Raw genomic sequence first — 17,256 nt, 5'->3', positions numbered from 1 at the left:
TGTCCCAGCTCCAGATGATGAAGATGACGGCAGTGGCATGGGTTGGGTAAAGAAAAGGAGACTCGAAAGAGAACGTCTTGCTAGGGAGAAAGAGGCGGCCGAGACAGATTCAAGACGCACAAGTACCGACGGATCTTCCGCCATGGGCAGTACAAGCACTGATCTATCCACTCTCGCTACTTCTTCAGCTCCTACAACTCCTACTAGCACAACAGATACTCTCCCACCCCCAACTCAAGATTACATCTTGGAGGCCGTTAGATTGAGTCCTACCCCATCACCACAAACGCATCCCTCCCGTGGTCGATACTACACACTCCCAAATCGAGCCTGCCAAGAACAGCCCAAGCCCAACCAGTGAGAGCAGCAGCGATGAAGATGACACCCCTAAAGAAGACGATTCAGACGAGAGCGAGGTCGAGGAGACAGAGGTGCGTCTCTTATCTCTCCCTTCTCCCACCCGTCTCACCTTCCATTAGGATCACCGAAAGACATCCTTAGGTGCTGGTGTCGAGAAGATAAGCAGGCACAAAGAGGCCGTCCATTGACGTGCCTGTCCTTAGAGGGACATTCGCCCCGACCGCTCTTCCAATATACTTCGCTGTCCATATCCCTTTGCTCTGTTGCTCTTCTTGTCCATGCCGTCCATTTGCTCTATCCTCGCCATCACATCATCGCTCAATTCCTGTACATATTCTGTTGCGCCGCCCCATGACGCGTCCATCACAGCCCCCCGTAATACTACTACTTATCCCTGCGTAAATCGCTCATATTTTTTATCACTCCCGGATTCCATGGGGTATACCGCTGTCCTCACTACACCGGCGCCGTCTCTTCGACGTGGGATGATGTCTCTCGCGGATTATCATGGAAGGCGGGCATTCATCGAGTCCTCGTGGTCTGGAGATTGATTAATGGTCGTCTAAGGTACTTCTCCTCCATATCTGATGCGCAGCCTGTACTGAAAATGGACCATCGTCCTCGCAATAGTGCCGTTTTTATCCTCGCATGCAGTACTTTTTGGTCCTCGCGTCTAGCGTCAATTTGATCCTCATCCCGTGTCGTCATCCTTCTTCATCTCCGCTCGGTCGTATTCGTATCCGACGTGCAAGGTCTCTGTTGGCCGTTCAGAACTAGATCCAGAACTAGAACCTGGTGTCATCAGTTCATTTTATCGTCACGTCCACAAGTACTTTGACGACTTCTTGCCGGCCGATGTTTCGTGGACATCCCCGGACAATTATCATTATCTCCATCAAGTCAAGTAGAGATTCTCCATCAAGTGGAGGTTTTCTATCGAATCTCCATCTCCCATCTTCGACTCCGACCGGGGCAGGGTTCGGCTTTATGTTTCGAACCCGGATTGGCAATGATACCGTTAGCGATAGTTTTTGTGACTTTCCCTTTCATCGCAAAACCCCCCGCTCCATCTCCATCTCCATATCCATGCTATATGCCCGATCGACTTCGGCATCTCCCTTTGTCCTCAATCGCCACTCATACACCATGTATCCCCCTACATATCTAACTTGTATCCAACAACAATCGTATTGCCTGCTTAACATGGGCATCGCCGATGTACGTCCTATCTAACATTGCATGAATCCTGACAGTGAAGCTTATCGCGCTTGTCTTTCACAGTGCACTTGTCTCGTCTCGTCACTGTACTACGGTGCTGAGAGGAGCCATGTCGCTCCTGTCTCGTCTCGTCTCGTCTCGTGTTGTGCTTTGATTTCTTTCCTTGTCCAATCGCTTCATCTCATCTCAACTTGACTTTTTATTTCATCATGGATTATACGTCGCAATGCATTAGTTATACCCTCAGCAGTTTAGCTCCATCTCGTGTTGTCTTTTTTTTGTCTCTTTCTTTTTTTCCTTTGTGACGATGAGGTATATGTTTTTTGATGTAGATGCTGGGCATACTGGGGCCCATCTGTAGGGGAGGGGGTTGGGTGATTCTATAGTGTAAATCTCGTCACGACGATGAGAATGCATATTGATAACATAATATACACATAACACATATCACTACTGTGCAGTGCGGGAGAACTCCCTCTAAGCAAGTGTCATACATGAAATATTTATATCTGGATATCGTAAGGTGATCTGATAAGATCAGGGAGTAGACACAGCGCCCATATGCATTGTCTGCAGGGGTAAGACACCTCCCAGAAGTCATCCCATAGGCGTGTTGATTTAATATAAGACAAGACGCGAAAAGAAGGCCCTAGCGCTCATGTCCATAATTCAAAATCTAATATTATACAGCACGCTCAATCGGGTTTAGGACGATGATTCACCTGAAGCTCCACTTAAATTTTTGAACCGAATGCTCAAACTTCGATGCGCACTCGTTTATAGCAATACTTGATATGAGAAAAGAAGTGTCCAAGTCTAAGATTATATGTTACAGGGTAGGAGCAACGCCTGAAACTTTGAAGCGAGTGTAGAAGGCGTATTATATGTCATACTTCGCGTAGGGTCGGAGGAGCGAGGAGCCGCGGTATGATGACGAGGTCTTGACGCGGTTTTTTTGTTTGAAAATAAAAATAAGAGATCCGAGATTCATTTGTGTTCGGCGTGTTGGATGGTGACGTGACGTTGTTCGTTTAGTGTCTGGACTGGACTGGTGCTACAACTGGGGTCTAGCGGAGTTAAGGAGTTCCTGGATGACGGAGGGATGAAAATCGTCGTCGCCAATGTTTGTATGCGTCCAGTTAGAGATAGCAGCAAATCTAGTGGTTGTGTAGGCAGCCCGATGACCGCAAGGCACTACGACCTTCAAAGGCTCCGAGGTCGGTCGTGATACTGATGAACGTGTGACGCGGTCAGCTATTGAATGATTCATTCAGACCAAGTACTGTTGAGCCGAGGACATTCATGTCGGGAGGTCGTCATAGTATCAGCTCTCGAGAAACTCGGATGCGTCCAGGAAGTGTACGAGATGTGGTATTAGTTGCGTACCAGGTAATTGCAAGAGTCCGCGGTGACGTGACGTGGTCAGCTATTCGCCTAAATATTGCTGCGAGTCGAGTCGAGCGGAGTTAAGAGGGTGTTACGAGTTGACAACACTGTAGTTAAGGTGTCGTTGATTTCGACTCCTGAGGACTTTGGGCGCGTGCAAGGACAACATTGTTGAATTTCCACATCGTCGAAGTAAGGCGTTTACATGGAACCCGAGAAAACAAACGCGTACGTAGGATACACGTGCACAAAATGTCAACGAATTTAAGGTTCAGCCTGAACTATAGTTTTCGGCTCTTTCCGAATCGAGCTCGTCAACTACCAAGTCCAATAAGCATATGATCTAGTAGTGCTGGAATTGCAAGGCGTTAGGACCCCAAAGTTTGGTTGTCAAGAGGAGAGGATGTGCAGCTCGACCAAAGAGGCGATTCGGCGTGGTTAGGAGTTCATTCGGCCAGCCGAATCAGGGGCAAATTCGGAAGGTTGGCAAGCGAATAGCCAAAGTCACTATGGACATGAGCGAAGGCAACGTCCAATCCAGAAGAGTAACGAGATAGCAAATCCAGTTGCGTTAGTCCCATGCCAGGTAAAGCTAAAGGTTTTGAAGAACTCTGGACATGTGGATAATGGAAGGGATCAAAACCCCTGTCAACGTTGACTTGAGCATCATGGGCATATATAGGTCCAGTCCAGAAGCTTACGCGATAGCAAATCTAGCTGCGTTGATCGTGTGCTAGATAATTTGGGACCCCGGGGTCTGGCTTTCGGATCATATCATTTCTTGCAGAGGGTGAACCGTCATCCCGATCTTAGAGGGATTTTTGCCCGACGAGAGCCTTGAATAACGTAGCTCGACACACCGCCTCCTGATCTTACATGCCTATCTTGGTCCCTCACCAGATTGACTATACAGGCCTATCGCTGCCGGCGGGATTTTAGCCATGTGATGTAGTTTAAATTATTACGCGGGGTTTGGATGAGGCGGAGGAGCACTGAGGGATTTTGGCCATTAAAAATATTTGGTGAAACCGGTGTGAGACATGCTAGTTCGGATTATGGTGCGGGATTTTCGCCGTTTGTGAGTTAGGTTTTGGAAGCTGCGGGGTAAAATACCTACCCCAGCGGCAGAACTTAGCTGGAGGGATAGGGGCGCATGATTGCGCACGGACTATGTTCGTATCACCGACGGGGCGGGGTACGGACACCGCCTGAACTGTGACATCCAGTCACGACAAGCAGGCACTACGCTGTGCCCATATGATTATAGAAAATTTCGGAAAACCCATTTCGGCGTGCAATTTTACAATATGAACAGGATATACTCACAGATGGCCGCAACACATCAAACTCGGCCCGTTCCGCAGCCCTTTGACAGTATTGCTGTGGAATGCCGTACATCCTGTTCATCTAAACAACAGAAGTATCCCACTGACTTGACAAGCGTTGCCTTCGATTGGCAAGATTCTCAGGGAATTAGGCACATGGCCTGGCGCTGTCAGAATCTTCGCGGGTTAAGGGCATGAGATCACCTGATATGCAGAATGAGCTGAGGAGGATCATTAGTGAACACAAATGGCAGATTAATGTCTCGCTTACCTTGTTCTCGACTTCTAGATGGACCATGTGAAGAGAGAGGATACTTGATTTCTAGATCTTGCTCAGAAGTTGTTTTGAAAGCGTTGGTAAGTATGATGTGAAAATATTGCGAATACGAAGGACATGCCGTGACTCACTTGTAAGCCGCCACAATGCCAGGCTGACGTGAACCGTATGAGCTCAGCAGGACTGATTGATTAGTACTATATCAGACAAACACTGTCAGCAAACACATAATGCATAGGGGCTGATTAATCTGTGCTTGCATGAACACACGCGTCTTGATATATGAGTAACTGATACCACAAGGCTAGGGATACATTAATACACACACAAATGAAATGAAACACGCGTACGATAGGCAATATTATGGAACATGACTCGACACAAGCGAATGAGGACCTTGGACACTTGCCATCCGGAAATCCAATTCGAGTAGGCTGACTCCTTTGCGGTGGTTGTACGCGCATATGCGGGCCACGATGGAAGGCACTGGCCGATCGACCAGATAGGCACCTTGTACGTGATTCCATTACCAAACCGAATATTTGGTAAACCGTTGAGATACTACCACGTATTCGATAATTTATGATGGCGTGGCCTGCATCTAGACTGCTGCCTGCAGGTCTTGGCAGTTTCAATGAGTGCGCGCACATGCTGGTGCATTTGGCACATGAAGTTAGGCATTCCCCTAGCAGTCGGATCTGAGGGTGTGTGAACGCTACCACTCCTGATTGCCTCGTGGGTAAAGTGCCGTACGCTCGCCGTGGAGGGCTGAGGTAGAGGTACCCTATGCTGAAGCGAGCCTAATAGCAATACGCACAAAAATATCCGAGATCACCGGTTAGCTCCCACAGGGATGCGCGCCGGACAATACCATGTGATACCTTGTATCTGTTGATGCGTACGTGAACCACAAAAGAGGATGAGTCACCCTCGTGGCGTTTCACTAACTCGGAGCTTTAGAGTCTAGATCTTCATGATAAATGTATGAAATATAGTTAATGTGGTAGCCGAGTACCACGTGGAGAGCTGGTTGGCACTGGCGGTCTAGTCAATCGGAGCGAGTGAACCTGTGAGTTGTGATTTCAGTGTTTTTGATTGACGATATGAAGGTAGAGGTTAAAGTTGCTCACAGAACTCTAATCTTCACCATGTGGCTACAATGTCTTCAGCGTCCCGAGTCGACATTTGTCATGCTGTAAGTCAAGCTATATTTGACTCACCCAATGATATTGTGATCTGGTGTGATTCTCTCATATTCTCCGCCGTGCTGTTGCACCAGTGATAATGACGGCGAGGAGTCGCGCGCCCGATGACTTGTATAACGAAAACTCTGGCACGGAGAAACAATCGTCCGAGCTTTGTCCGCAAGGCCAGGCAGCCCGAGGACATATCGGTTTCATGGCCAAACAAGCATGGATATCTGTGGTAGCTTTGCCAGTAAGAATGGAATTAGGTTGTCTTGCATTGGGAGATCATCAAGCCCCTCTGCCCAGACAACATACGTGAAATGCGTTTTCCGGTGTTAAGCATGCCTCCGTCTAACTTCTGTGACAAAGAATGCAAGGCAAGGCAAATGCAGTCAGCAGTTCGCGGAACGAGGAGCACTCGTTGTCAACCAAGACATAAAGTTCCAGATCTCATCTTGTTACAGAAATGGCAGCGTGGAATGATGTGCGGGGTAATGCTGACTGGAAGAAAACCACTGGATTCCGACCTAGCCCAGGCAAGAAGTGTCGCCTAGTCTTGGCACGATCTCCTCTCACATGTGGTTGGACACCGAAGCTGTTTAATAGTATGCGAAGTCTCTCTGCAACGAGGGTAACACGCGTCGATACCTATTGTATTTTTTTCTCGGGCACATTTCACCCTTGGGTGAAAGGTGACGAAAGTCCGTAGATCTATGCTCGTGCGTCCTCCAACTCCCCGAATCACGGCCAAAGGTTGCAAATTTACGATATCCTGGATGTTATGTAGTAGCAGCCCATCAGGGATAACTCACGAACCTGGGCTTGACTGGGTCGATACTCACTTCCACAATACGAGGGGCAAGGGTATTGGGTTTGGGACAAGCGGTAGCCAGCTCCTGGATACGCAGCATCGCATCCTCGTGTTTATTTGAATGATACGCTTGTAGAACCAATGGGGCCGGAAATATCATGCGCGATGCCACAGGGGTTTCTAGCGCTGATGATCTTGATGCAGCGCGAGGACAAATGGACAGGGGACTGCTGGGGCTTGATATTCATGTGTCCTATCGACACAGTCCTGATAGGACAAAGTCTCTAGAGAGTAGTCCTCAGCGATGCGTGAGCGCTTGAGTTCATATCTGTTAGAAGGTCGGTCTAAATCGAGTCAAGTGACTCCCAGTGCGGGGAGATATCCTGAGAATGAACTTTGAGAGGAAAAGACCGTTGGCGCACAGTACCTGGCAAACATCCTGGAGTCGATCAATTCGATGCAGCAAGAGTACAAATCAAGGCAGGCCAGAGGGTGATGTTCATTTGTTCCATTGGAAATAAGATCTTGATAAGAAAAACCAACATACGGTACTCCTCGGCGATGTGTGAACTCGTATCTATTGGAAGGTCCATCCAATTTGAGTCTGGTTTGATGCAGCAGAACGCAAACGCATGAGAGAGAACTTTGAACAAGCACCGATGTCCGGGCATCTAATTTCAGTGATTGAACGGAGAATACCCCTAGTGAACGAAGATACAAGCGAGGCGCCCGGGCGTGCCCGGGAAACTTCTAGGGATGATCAACTTAGTGTAACCTGGATGCAAGCACAAAGAACGTGTAGACCGAAGGTTGGCGTTCATTTGTCTTTGTTTTACTGATGTCCGACCTGGCGACTCCGTGGACCCAACTCCATACAGTCGTATTTTTTTTCACCAATATCAAGATCCCCCATCGATTCTCCACACTTCCATCCCCCCCTCGCCTCCAATGCCCACCACATCTCTCACCCAATCCACCGCAAGCACCTTCATCCCATCCCAGGCCCTGAAGCTAGTCACAGCACTTTTTGTGCTCCGCAGGTCCCAAAGCCGTGCAACGCCATCGTAGGCACCAGTTACTACCTGCTGCTTTCTGCTCTCAGATGTAGCAATGCAAGATGGAGTCGCGGAGTGCATCATGATACCTGTGGAAGACGAGAGAGATGAAACACGGAGATCGAAGATAGAGACAGTGCGGTCTGTGGATGCACCGAGGAGGGTATTACCGTCGGGTGTTTCAGCGAGATCAAGCATCGGTCGCTCAGGGACGTTCTGATTAGGGGAATATTTGGCTTAGTTCGGGCAGCGCAAAGATAAGACTTACAATAGTGTTGATGCACACGCCACTCTCGACGTCCCAAGTTCGGACCGTCGAGTCAAAACCACAACTGTAGGCTTTCCCTTTTGCATGCTCGCCGGCAGCAAATAATGTTTTTGACACACGTGCGGTGTGCGATTTTAGCACTGCTATTGGTGCTTTCCGTTTTATGTTTGCAGAGGCAGTCTTACGCCGCTTTTTCCTGTCATCCTCGCGGTCTAGAGGTACTTGGTGGTCATTGGGTATTGAGGTGTCCCAGACACCGATAAGGCCGTCCCACGAAGAGGTGAGGAGGTGCGAACCAGATACATCAGTAGATATTGAAGATAGTGGACTGGTGTGTAGATGTAGAGAAGTCACGGTGGATGCACTTGGGCCCTCAGAGCCCAGAAATATGCGGGTGAGACACGCGGTGAGGTCATGCGACGAACTTGCTAGAATGCGAGACTCGGTTTCTGTTGACGGCGATGGCACGACGCAGACAGAAGTGATGGGTGCTTGGTGCACGGAGATATCGAGGAGGGGATTTTGGGAATAATCGAAGAGACGTAAGTGACCGTCATATGATGATGTTACAAAATGTCTGTAGTGATAATTGGAGGTTTAGTAGATGGATCGCGAAGTGATGGAACATACCGAGGTATTCCGCATGATACCGATGACACCCAATCCTCGTGGGGAAGCTCAGATATGCGCTGGGGAGGCATAACACTTTCGAAATACTCAATTTCTAATGTATCTTCCTATGACAATGTCAGTCTCTCCCTCAAACCAACTTAATCACTTTTCTCACCTCCCCGACACCCTTTTCTGCGCGCCATTCCAATAGGGATGTTCTGAGGATTTCACCATGGACAAGGAAGTCGAATGGAATAGGCCTGGGGAGGTCGAGTGCTTTGTTGATGAGCTGGGAGAGCTGGTAGCGTTTCCAATCCAACGGGATCATGAATTTTTGGGAGGGGAGTGCATAGGGCGTCTTGGTCGTAAATACGACAGGGTGCGAAGGCACTGCGGACGAAGACGAAGACGCCATTATTGACGCGTTAAAACTTAATGGTGAGCGCAATCCCCAGTACCTACGCCAAATCCACGATATTTTTTGTGGCAGTGCACGTCACTGCATGTCACAAAGCCAGTACTGTGTCACAAATCCTAGAGTACAGTCTTACCATACAGATCATGTTTCAAACACCATCCTATGTCGCTCGAAATGAGTTCCAAATACCTTGAATCCTCCCTAATGATCATCTACGTACAGGCCCTGAAGTGCTGCATTCACTTTCCATCATATCTACAGTACTTGTCCTCCGCGTTCGTACTACTTGGGAATAATGCATAATGTAGTGTGCATCTTGTGTTTGTCTTGTATTGCCTTTACATAATCATTGATCTAATGTTGGTTCTCAGATGCAGTGTGAAGTATTATCGAACTCGATTCCACCTTGTCGAGTCTGATGCAGCTTCTGTACCCTGTACTACCAAGTCAAGCCTCATTCAGAAGTACTATGTAGGTTGGCAAGCACCACTCAAACCACAATAACTTCTCCCCAGCATCCTCACAGCCTCCGTACTAGTGTCAACCTCCACACTTACCTATGCCACATCAAAGCCCATTTGCATGCCGCGTCAAACCCCACCCTGCGTGTCAGAACTGGTGTCTTTGCGCGCTCCGCTTCAAATGCCCTATCCCTCCCTTAACCCACGAGACACCTTTGCTTCTCATATTGCTTCGCTTCGGGAGCTCCTTGACAGTTCTGACTTGAACCAGTGTGGTGCGGAGGCATATCCCCTGCCAGACCACTACATCTTGCGATCAAAGAACCTGGATGGTGCGAGTGCATACAGATTACCATTTTGTAGCGATATCTCATCTCACGAGCATGCAAAAATCACACGTTGGTTCTCTGAGAACATTCCTGGTACTTCTGGTCAAGTGAGATCAGCCCAAGCCATTTTCAACAGCTCGCTGTTGTTCCATTCCTCGTTCCGATTTTGGAGGCGTTTTTTTAATCACCAGCCTTCCGATAAGCAACAACGGGTGAAAGCGTGCGCCAAAGGCATGCCACCAAGCCATTTTCGAATGATAAGCTATCCTGCTGACAGCTTCCTGACTGACGTAGACCTCGAGTGTCCGACAACACTAGAAGCAGGACCTGCAGGCAACCAGCAGTGGATTTTGGATGCTGGTCAACATCTCAGACGGTGGAATGTATATCTCAACACAACGATAACTCGTATCCGAAGTCACAGCTCCTCCGCTGCTGGCTGAAGAAGAAATTTCGCACGTGAAACGTCGCCAGTTGCTGCCGGCTGGAGAATGTGTGTCCCTTAAACGTCGACGTGCTTCAAAGACGTTTCAGAGGAGGAAAAGAAAACACACATTGGCTGGTGTGACTAGCAGTATGTGCCCCTATAATGAATAAGGTAACGAAGGAATGGTCATGAACCCGTGCAACTTGATCTGGAGGTCGAATATAGAACATAGGAACACTTGCACTGCTGCATCCGACTCAGTTCGCTGATGTTGGATAGAAAAAAAACAAGGTGCAATGCACGGTGTCCCAAACGTGTGACTGCCTGTTATTGGTCTTGTCATGGTGAGCGCGGTAGTCCTGGCTTCTATGTAGGTATGGGTTTGACTTCAATCGTACAAACATCGAGGGAGGGATTCCTTAATGAAGTTGGTGCGGATTGGCCCATCCGTGATTGGAATGTTTAGAGATGGACGAATATAATTGTTTGGACGTTATGCCAAACGGGCCAGCATTTCCTCATGGTCACCTTCCATTTGCTGCTCTCAAAATTTTATTGGTAACACCGAACACATACTATGACGAAAATATCGCCTAAACCGATGTCTCCTTGAAATCTACTTCGGGACACCAAATAACTACATAAGTACTACAACGAGGCTTGGAATGGAGATTAAAAAATATAATTCCTGCTCCTTACAGAGCACCAGACAACCGTGTTACACACCACTGCCAGTTGATATATGCACGCACTCCTGGGAAGTGGTTGAAGACATGCCAGGTGCTGCATCGGAGTTGGCCACGAGCTTAGCGTGATATTCTCTAACACCAAGGATCAGGCGGGGTCCCAGCACAGATAACTGCACCGCCCTCGCAACCTGAAGAAACCCAGTATAAATCTGAGTGCCCAGAGAAACCTTCCGTAGTAATGATGAACCATGGTCGTATGCAGAGGTAAGTGAAAAATTGACATACCGCTGAGAGTGTTGGGGAGAATTCAAGAATGAGGGTGAAACAAGAAACAGCAACAAAGCTAGCATGTCCGATCCTTTAGCGGAAATGGAAACCCATATTCACGGCATGAACTCACCTCGTGAAGTAAAGCATGTGAGTTTTAATCAACACCGTGAAACAGTCCTTGAAAATCCCTCCTGCCGAATGTTGTCGCAGCTCACGGAAATGTTTTACCGCAATCCAGACTGTCAGACACAGTGCGAGGACTTCCCACACAGTGGAGAATATCCAAGCAATGTCAAACAGAAGTAGGACATATTCCCCATCGCCAATAAAGCACTGGTAAGTGCCAGAGAAAATGAGTTCCTCTGGTATTAATCGATGAGATGCAAATTTTTTGACATTCATAATTAAGCATACCCCCTGAATCATGTATCGTTATCATTACAGCTACCACTCCGACGAAAATGTTGTTAACCAGGAAGGTAACAATGAGAAAAATAAGGACCATTCTGGATCTTTGATACATGGCATGTAACCGAGTGATGATGATAACTTGCACCATGTTTCAGTCTGGTCAACGTCACTGAGGTCTCGCAAGTGCCAAGCTCACCAAACAGCATTGTAGATACCACAGCACTTATCCAACTTCGTATGATGTACATAATAAAGCCTGACAAATCCAGTCAGTGACCAGCCTCGGGTAGCACACACTCCAAACAGACTCACATCTGTGGCAGTATAGTGTGATAGTCATTAATGAACCAAGTTAGTAAAGAGCCACACCCACCCCTACACGGCACAGTGGTTGACTGGAGGGGAATAGCATACATCTGTGCAAGAGACTCACTGTATCTGTCAGCGAGATGGTCGGAACACTGCCTGTATGCCGTTGGTCAGAAGGAGCAAAGATAGCGAATGTACTAAGGAGACGTGCTCAGTATGCCCAAGCTGAATATGAGAGATAGGCAATTAGCACAACACCGATTGTTTAGCCTTCCGAACATACGCAGTATATAAGATTCCAAGGTAGCGTACCTAGGATATTTTCAAGTCAGTACAATGACAACCGTGCGGGCAAGCTACATACACCGAGATACAGAATTGTCATCGGGGACCAGTGTTGCCTCTGGAATTAAGTGTATTTTCATTTTGTGTTCCTCTGACATGAGACTCTACTCACCCAGACCAGTTCGACCTATAAAACCATTCTTAGCAAAATGGCTGCTCCGGTCATAGCATCAACACACCTCTTGTCCGAATGTAAGTACTGAAAATACTTGTAGATTATCAGCAGTCCTTTGATATTATCATGCTTACCCCAATCATACATTACTCCAACAAAGGCGGCAACTGCGAAACCGCAGTCAAGGTTAGATTGAGACATCGGCGACAACATCCGACTGCTGCACACGAACCTACGAAATAGCTTACAGAACGAAACGAATTAATGGCCGACCACCAAATGGGATCATTTGAGATTATGGTCATATTGGTAGAGAATGGGGGTAGTAAGTGAGCGGCGAAATTGGTGGCCGTATGACGATGGCGTTCAAGCTAGATATAAATAACACCACCCGACGCCATGATATAACACAGCGTCGCTCGAACGAATATTGGTTGTGAAGCTGCAAGGCAGTCGGGCGTGGGATGACCGAGTCTGGAAATGACCGAAGAACTGTCCATGGTTTCCAACACCATCCCTAGAATATTTACAAGCAGGAAAGACTAGCAGAAAGAAGACCCAGACATTGCCCTTACAACCACAGCCTCGAAGTTGTACAGGCTCATGGTGTTCTCGATTAGCGCTGGTGTCATAAACCTTTCGCGTTTCGGTCACGGGAAACGATGTTTGACCTCGCTTGCTCGTTTGGTATGTGTCTTCAGAGTTGTACATCCTCCCTTCCTTGAACGTCTAGGAGACCTTTGTTGTTGTTTGAGTGGCGTCTCGATTCTGACTCCGCCACTTAGCCTTACCAACATCATGATGTATATTGAACCTCATGAAACTCGCCGACACACTTGGGTAACCTATGCGCAAGCAACACCTACAACCCCTATAACACCTATCATGTCTGACACTAGTTCTTCCAAGCCCTTTAAAGTCTTGAAGCCGGCGGACTTTGATGGCTCCAAAGAAGCATTCGTGGTGTGGTGGACCTGGTCAGCCTTGCTGTCAGAAGAGATGATGCCAGAACGATGCTGATCCGTGTCTAAGTCTGACTACTGCTACCGCTCTCTATCCTGTGCTGATGCTATCTCGGCTAATGCCAAGTCCCCTAATGCTACCTCTTGCTCGTTCTGCCTTGTCCCGTTCTGCTTAGGTTTGGTTGGAGCGTCCCGCTCCAGTGGTTCCAACGTGTTCTGGGCGCAGTGGAGACCGTGACATGCGGATAGCCAACCTTGCAAATTTCTCTAGGGGTGCGATACAGACTTCCTGTAGCTTTTTCTCTCGGCAAGTTCCTCGATGGTCTCCTTGCTCAAACCCTTGGGAGAGGACTTGTCCAGAGTTCGGCCGGCGCTCCACGTGGTCGAGGAGGATGTCGTATTTAGTGAAAACAATGGAAATTTTGAGCTGCGTTAGCTGTGATCTGTGCAGAGCGATAGTATTCCATTAATGTACTGGTTCCCAACTCTCCTTCACACTTCGATGTGAGGAATTGCTCCACGCCAGTCTCTAGTAAACACCAGCCTGCGTGGGGTATTTCAAAGCAAAGCCATGTATGTCGTCAGCTTGCTGTACAGGCGCACTAAGATGGAGGTCCCACCAAACAGCATGTAGCTGATCTTTCAGGTCAGGCATTGCTCTGTGACGGAACTCCAGACTATATTGAGGTTGTCCTTTTCTGCTAATTCAAGACCTTTGCCATTATTCTGCGGTGAGATGAACTCCGAGTCATGGTCCATGCTGACCTCGCCTGGCTTATCGTGCGAAGAGGTCTATTAACAATATGAGTAGCTGTGCTCGTTGAAGTATCGCGTTCCACCCACCGCATTTCGCACTCCGAATGCGTAGTTGATCAGTGAAAACTTGCCTACGCCAGTCTATGAGAAGTTTCGTGTCAACACTGGCCTGAGACTAATAAAAGCCTAATACCTTTTCTATCACTAGAATTCGGAACCTCAGGGAGCCTCTAGTGTTAGCCTAAAGAATGGCACTTCACAGTGATTTGGACTCACTGAAGACATATTTCATCCGTGGTAGGCCGGAGTTCCAGCGTTTCGTCAGAAGACGAGACAAGTTGCTCAGCCCACTAATCTACGACTTCGATGTTTTTGATGGGGGACATGGAATCTTACTTTGGTTGTTGGATACCTGGAAAGTTCGATGACAATCGTGATGTTTTTATGAACATTGTTGTATTCTGTGCATGCGAGGTCGAATCCATGAGCAACCAAGGCGAGGGCACGATGACTGTTGCTCCACTTCGTCTTTCTCTTGTACCACACAGGCGGAATATGTTTTCCGGTTGGAAAACAATATCTTCTTGGTTACTTTCATACTATCTCTTGTACCACACATGTAAAGAAAATGTATCCAGTTTCCTATAATAAAACACAATAGTACATCAGGTAGATAAGTTGTCGGGGTCGAGTCCTTACATGGGTGGAGAAAACATCTGGCGCAAAGCCTTTCCTACTCTTTTTGATTGGCATGGGCGACCTGAGGCTGGTCCGTTCTTCAGCAGACTCCACATTTGAGTTGTTGAAATCAACGATAACACCTATTTGATATATTCAGTGAGATTGATGATTTCGTTGATGAAGTAACTGGTGCCAGAGATATAGAGAGGATAAAACAGCATTGAAGCGTCGAAGGATCTAGTCATGCTGAACCCTGATTCGAGTTGGGGAAGACACTGTCGCAATGGATGCCGAGTGTAGGCTATGCATCAGCTACGCAGAAGGGAAGTATCCTCCTGCACCACCCAGACTAGCTATTCACACGCACGCCTAGCTCATTATGAAATGGAAGACATGTAGGTCAAACAGTGTATTTGTGTCAACTGTTGGTCATAAAGCTTGGGATTGGTCGAGGTGTATGGAAGCATACCATGCCTGGTTCAACGGATTAGGAAGCAAGATTAGTTGATACATCTGCATCATTACTGACCTGATCTATGAATGTTTGAACTTTGAACTTCTTCACCTTTTAATACCTGCAAACACTATCCAACACGCACCCCACAGCTCCCCGCCTGGTACTGCGTTTTGACGAAGTCGTACGGCAAGGTAGCTGCAGATAGGAGTCACCAAATGTCCTATTCATAACTTGATACTAGTGGTTGATATCCACACGACTCACATGAGGTGCGATGTGATCGGTCGCCAAAGATAGTACCAGATTGGCACGGTCTCCTACTGACTAGGGGGGTGAGCTGGGGTGAGAGACTGCGGGAGTCAGACATCAATGTAGCTTTGATCATTCGGAAGTGACGGAATCGTAAGAGTGGGCAACATGCAGGTACCTGAGTACTAGCCATAATAATCGACCAAGGCAGTCAGTATCTCGATCTCAGGTTACAGGATCTGTACCTAGCAGCTGGTCTCTAAAAGAGGCACGGTGTCTTTGTACAAGCGCGTACCCTTTTCATCCCTGGAGGGCTGTTGACGCGGAGATTAATAGAGCAGCGTTTAATTTTGAAAGGGCACTAGACCTAATCATCGTTTCTAGTGGTGTCAATGCAAAAATTTAGAGGGTACTTTTATCCTGCCCCTCACGTGCACTTGGCGCAACATGTTAGAAGCTATGTGACACTTGACTGGCTATTAGGTTTATCGCGTGTTCTCCTGGCTTTTGTCTGGATAAGTATAAGATCCCTGCTTGCCCTTGTCGGATCATTGTCTCTTGTCTTCCCTGCAGAGCTCTCATCACTTGGACACTGCATTTGCACTACTGCGATCCACACAAGAGGTGAGCAAAGCTTGAAGCTCTGTACCGCACAATTGATTGATCCTTGTCTAGGTCACATCGGGCATACACGGAGAACACATTCCACGCAACCCTTCTGAGCGTCAAGTTTTCCCCCCATTTGTTTGCACTGCATGGGTGCAGTTGCTTCAGTACTCCCTTTCCTAGGCTTCCTTTCGGATGATGGTGATGAGGGTAGTGGTTATGGAAGATCCGAGCAATGGAGAGCAGAACAGAGGGCAAGGGATTTAGAAGCACAAGCGCATACTGTGAGGCAGGAAGCGGAAGAGGCGAGGCGCAGGGCAAATGAGGCGGAAAGCAGATCTAGAATGGCCCAAGAAGAGGCCACATTATCACGGGAACGAGCCGAAGCCGCGGAAAGAGCCAGGCATCTCGCGGATGAAGCAGCAGAGGCTGTGAGGAGACGTCAGGAAGAACTGCAGCAAGCGTTGGATGAGACTGAAGAAGCTTTTCACAGAGCAGATGAAGCAAGACTCGCGACTGAGCGTAGATGGTTTGAAGGAGTTCGCCCTGAGCGCCACCCTTCAGATCAAGAAATTATTGAGATGAAAGCCCGCTATGGTTACAGCCCAAACTTCATTCACATCGCTGTTGTTGGCTCTGCTGGAGCTGGGAAGTCATCCTTCATCAATGCCGTCCGTGGCCTGTCCAATAATGATCCCATTGCCGCTCGCACGGGGATTGTCGAAACTACCGACACCGTCACAAGTTATCCTGATCCACGTCCAAACTCCCGGATCATTTGGTATGACGTTCCTGGAGCAGGCACACCAAGCGTGCCCGATTGGCAGTATTTCAACGACCAGGGACTCTACATCTTCGACTGCATCATCATCCTCATCGACAACCGTTTCTTGGAATCTGACCTCGCCATCCTCAGTGCCTGCCAGCAGTGCAGTACCGTTGAGGTATTCATTGTTCGCTCCAAATCAGATCAACACATCAACAACATGGCGTGCGACAACATACCAGGTTTTGACCCTTGTGATCCTGACACTGATGACGAGACACGTTCTCGTTTTCTGCAAATCAAATTTGAAGAAAAGAGGAGGTTCATCCACGAAACGAACGAAAATGTGCGGAAGAGCCTTGAGGACAAAAGCCTCTCTCCTCGGAGGGTCTACATCGTTTGCAAGGACGCCATGCTCGCAAGGTTGCAGAATGCGCGTTCCTCAAAAACAATTGACGAGGCAGAGCTTCGGGATGATGTCGAGGAAAGTGTGCGTAGGCGTCTAC

The 17,256-nt window shown here is 48.0% G+C and overlaps 2 protein-coding genes across 2 annotated transcripts; both read left to right on the top strand.

The window, feature by feature from the left end:
- Window positions 1–142: 142 nt before the first annotated feature.
- Window positions 143–548, top strand: BJ212DRAFT_1489853 (uncharacterized protein; the record flags this gene model as incomplete). The annotated part of the gene is made up of 3 exons (XM_041341439.1): window positions 143–256; window positions 330–431; window positions 480–548. 3 exons carry the CDS (start codon window positions 143–145, stop codon window positions 546–548), a joined length of 285 nt encoding a protein of 94 aa, XP_041185191.1.
- Window positions 549–13,158: 12,610 nt separating this feature from the next.
- Window positions 13,159–13,411, top strand: BJ212DRAFT_1489849 (uncharacterized protein; the record flags this gene model as incomplete). The annotated part of the gene is made up of 2 exons (XM_041341438.1): window positions 13,159–13,250; window positions 13,306–13,411. 2 exons carry the CDS (start codon window positions 13,159–13,161, stop codon window positions 13,409–13,411), a joined length of 198 nt encoding a protein of 65 aa, XP_041185190.1.
- Between the last annotated feature and the right edge of the window lie 3,845 nt (window positions 13,412–17,256).

Source organism: Suillus subaureus (assembly GCF_016647635.1).
Source record: "Suillus subaureus strain MN1 chromosome Unknown BJ212scaffold_341, whole genome shotgun sequence".
Taxonomy (NCBI): domain Eukaryota; kingdom Fungi; phylum Basidiomycota; class Agaricomycetes; order Boletales; family Suillaceae; genus Suillus; species Suillus subaureus.
This window is presented reverse-complemented; position numbering and strand designations above follow the sequence as displayed.